General features: G+C 38.2%; 1 protein-coding gene across 1 annotated transcript; it reads right to left on the bottom strand.

The window, feature by feature from the left end:
* Positions 404-3,501, bottom strand: LOC107646724. The gene is made up of 3 exons (XM_016350888.2): positions 2,820-3,501; positions 2,323-2,490; positions 404-2,215 (listed from the first exon to the last, which is right to left on the bottom strand). Exons 1-3 carry the CDS (start codon positions 3,375-3,377, stop codon positions 506-508), a joined length of 2,436 nt encoding a protein of 811 aa, XP_016206374.1. The 5' UTR covers positions 3,378-3,501; the 3' UTR covers positions 404-505.

The raw sequence follows: 4,026 nt of genomic DNA, 5'->3' as shown, positions 1-4,026 counted from the left end.
TCGTTGGTGTTTTTGCCTTTTTGGTGAGTACAATATCATTGGTCTCATTCTAGAGTTTAGAAAGAAAAATCCATCCTGTCCCAAAAAATAAATAAATAAAAATTCCGTAATCGGAAAGCTATATTGAAATGCAAAACTACTGGCGTGTTAGACTGACCTTCAGTGTGTTTGCTCTTTTTCATTTAATTCTTTAAAAATAATTAATGGTTTTTTTATATATTTATTATTTAAGACCTCCGATTTGGGAATGTCAATGTTCGTCTATGTCACTGCTAAAACTTCAACTAATATAAAACTTGCTGAAACCTTAATCTTTTTATACATGATTTGTGCTTCCAAGATATCTGTTCCATAATTGAGGAAAATAATTGAAAGACAATGAACATGTAAGGCTAAACAATTGTAGGAGTTGAATCATTTGTTCGTATTAGTTACATAAGGTACCATTATTGACATGATATTGGTTAATTCTTAAGGAAATTTACTTTTCGAGACTTGTGATCATTTACCACGAACAGAGTGTGCTGATCTTACAATAAATTTCTTTCATGTTTGCATGACTTGATGGATTCTCCCAAATTAGTAGTTCTCTTAATTCACTCTCAATCTTCATTATTTCTCTCACCAAGTTACTAGTGCAGAATCCTAAGCAACTGTAATGAAAAAGCATTTGGCATTTAACCATCTCTTCATTTGTGTTGGCGTGAGTTTTGGTAGCTATGTCCTCCAGGTGTTTGAGGAAAGTGCCCGTGATGCTATGCACTTCCTCATCCCCAGACATGGTCCTAAATGTATCTGCATTGGGATATCCTCCTGATTCAATGTCGCAAGGAACGTTTCTTTTCGTCCATTCCTTTTCTAGTTCTGTGAGAGACTTGATTTTGGTTATCTCTTCAAAGAATTTCAGTGTAGGACAGACATTGTTCTTAATAATTTCTATATTCTCATGCATTTGATCTTGGAGATTCACCCATGATCCTCCTTCCTGTTGTGACAACTGTGAGATATTTTCCATTGAGTATGCCACAAATAGAAAGAGGTCTGCCATCCTTGACAGCGATTGGATCATCTTTCGGTAGCAGGCACCATGAAATGGAACGAACCAGAAGTTTGGTTCTAACTCAGCTTCTACTATGAATGCTTCCATTTGAGACACCAGACATCTCATATTTTTCTGTGCTGCTCTCAGTACTTGAGAACTTGAAGACAATTTGTCGTTTTCTCTAGGGACAATAATAGCGATCTTGCCAATGCAATCTTGAAGTGCTCTCAAGGTTCGAGAAAATTCAGTTCTTGCAAGAGTTGCTGCTCTTGAAGGACTCATTAGTATCTCTACAATGACAAAGCAAATGAGTCCAATTGTGACCTCAGCTATTCTGGCAATTGCAAACTGTTTTGGAGGGCCATAGTGCTCCCTACCAAGGATAGGTAAGGCCCCTATAACGGCTGAAATTGCGCCAGCTTGCCCATACATTCTACTATGCCTTAGAAATGTATAAAAAACCACCCATGGCAAAAGAGGCAAGAGCCTTAAATCCACATATTTTTGGAAAATGAAGCAACATAGAACCCCATAGATTGAACCCATTGCAGTTCCCTGCATACGTGCATTTGCAGCCCAGAATGTTGGTTGACGTCTAGGATCAAAACTGATGGCGACCGCAAGCCCTGACCAATATGCACTTTCCTTGCTGTATGTCAACCCAAATAGCATAGCAAGGCCTAATGTAAGCGAGCACTTGAATGCAAAAACCAAGCTGTCCATGCTGGGGATTGACTTCATAGAAACCTCTCTTATCTTTCTGAAAATCCCTTTGAAATCATCATCTTTCGGAGGGCTTTCCGCCACATGGTTAGTTTTCTTTGCTACAGGGGAGTTCTCGAAGAGAAGTTGCAAACAGTACAAGAAGAATGAGGTTGGCAGATCCTTATAGGTTTTGGAAATGCTTTTAATCAAAATTTCCTTCTTGCTTTCAGAGGTGGTGTTTGTATCAAGAGGTGCAAATAACTTATCTGGCTGATCTAATTCTTGGCTGAATCTTCCTCTGCAATTGAGCAAGGTACCCCTGAGCTCTTCATCGATGATACTGATGGGAAAAGAAGTGCAGCTTGATAAAGCAATGTCCATCCCTCTGATTGGTACCTCCAAGTCTTGCAGTCTTTCCTTTGGATCAATGCAATGGGGATTGTGAGGCCTTTCCCAATGTATTCCATTCTGTTTTGTGAAAAGGATAATATTAATATATTTAACTCATTGCAATTATTGCGAAACTAATTGCTCATATATGAAGGTTGTGCGTTGAATATCATGCTATAACTTACCAGGTTGCTTTTTATTCTCTGGAAAAGTTTGGGTCCTACTAGGGAGAGGGACTTGGCTTGATTGAAGAAAGTAACAGCAGTTGAGTGGTCTGAGGCAGAGATGGTTTCTATGTTGCAATTTAGCCTCTCAGAAGTATTCTCAATGTATAATTGGTAGAATTTCCTCGCCTGAAAGGTATGAATTACACAAAGGAAGCCATTAATTATTAAAATTTGCATTTTATAAATAAAATAACTAAACATTCTACACTTTCCTTAGCTTTATGCACTTTTTGGTATGTTAATAAGCTTTATCTTCTAAATCATCTCCTTTTCCTTTTGTCTCCTATCTTACAGTGTTCTTCTTTTGTTTCTGTTTTGTTCCTTCATGCTCTATGTTAAATGCTGAGATTTTTTATTTTTATTTTATTTTTTATTTTTTGTATAAGTAGAGTGAATAAGGGAAATAGAAAGTCAAAAACTGAAATGAAATATTCCAGGGACTAATCAGTAATTACCATTAAATATGCAAGGTGAGGGTATGGCAACAACATGGCCAAAACTGAAGCCACAGCTCCAAGAGCAGTAGAGGTTGCCACATGAACTGGGAACACTGTCACTGCTTCTTTCTTACCATCTATCACTGCACTCACATAAACAATCACTAGCTGCCCAAACGCAATCCGCTTAGTCCTAAGTTCCACTGATTCCGGCAGCGCCACGAAAAAGGAGCCAGCCGCAACTGCCATCGCGGCCACACGGTTGTTGAAGTTGCCATGTCCTATCACAAGGAGGCTAAGAAGTGAAATGATCATAGCCTGCATGGTGGCACATAGGACATGCCAGCAACCTCTTAGTGTTTCACCGAGTGTGGCATCTGAGACTATTAGAACAGTGGTGACATAAGAATAAGTCGAAAACTCAAAGTAGGGCCGGAGAGGTTTGGGGCCATAGATTGAGGTGCAACCAACTATGGTGCACGCTATGGCGGCCCTTAAAGCAGAGCCTAAACGACTTCGCCACATCTCTGTTTTTGTGCTAGTAATTGTAGTTATTATAGTTTTATTTGACATCATGCGTGATATACATTGGAGCACAAGAAATTAGCGAGGGATGTGAATTATAAGTTGGTAGTGTGAAATATGTATTGAGAAACTATTTATTTAGGTTCCTTCAAAGATTGTCAAAGTCAAAGATACCAAGACGACCCGATACCCTTACCTGGCAGTTTTTGAACATAAGAAGTTGCTTAGTAGAATAATAAAGTTGGCGAGGGATCCTCGGTAGTACTTTTGCGGTAAGAAAAGGAAAAGTATAATAATAATAATAACAATAACAGAAAAATTACGTGTACAAGCTTTTTACTCAACCAACTTCAACCAAAATAATATAAGAGGCCTGCTACACATATAAGTCTTTTTGGCTTACAAGTCTTACAAGTTAGCACAAGCCCAATAAAAAACACGCATTACACTCCTATATTCAAGAGTAAATAAACGCACGTTATTCAACCATTTCCTGTTTCCAAAGCGCGCTACTCACCATGCATTATAAACGACTCTTCTTCTTCTTCTTCCATGAAAACGAGTTTCTTGCCAAATTTAAAGATAATGGAACTTCAGAAATACACCCAAACGATTACAAAAATACGCTCAAACTATTACAGAAATACACCCAAAGGATTACAGGAATTCACCCAAACGATTATAGAAATACACCTAAAGG

This window comes from Arachis ipaensis, chromosome B06, assembly GCF_000816755.2.
Source record: "Arachis ipaensis cultivar K30076 chromosome B06, Araip1.1, whole genome shotgun sequence".
NCBI lineage: Eukaryota > Viridiplantae > Streptophyta > Magnoliopsida > Fabales > Fabaceae > Arachis > Arachis ipaensis.
The sequence above is the reverse complement of the archived record's forward strand: the minus strand, read 5'-3'. Positions and strand labels throughout refer to the sequence as shown.

Bases quoted from the DNA above. Each gene is read 5' to 3' on its own strand.
- LOC107646724 (XM_016350888.2), bottom strand. From the start codon at position 3,377: ATGATGTCAAATAAAACTATAATAACTACAATTACTAGCACAAAAACA. The intron at 2,491-2,819 runs GTAATTACTGAT...CATACCTTTCAG, and splicing joins CTCACCTTGCATATTTAATG to GCGAGGAAATTCTACCAATT. The intron at 2,216-2,322 runs GTAAGTTATAGC...TTCACAAAACAG, and splicing joins AGAGAATAAAAAGCAACCTG to AATGGAATACATTGGGAAAG.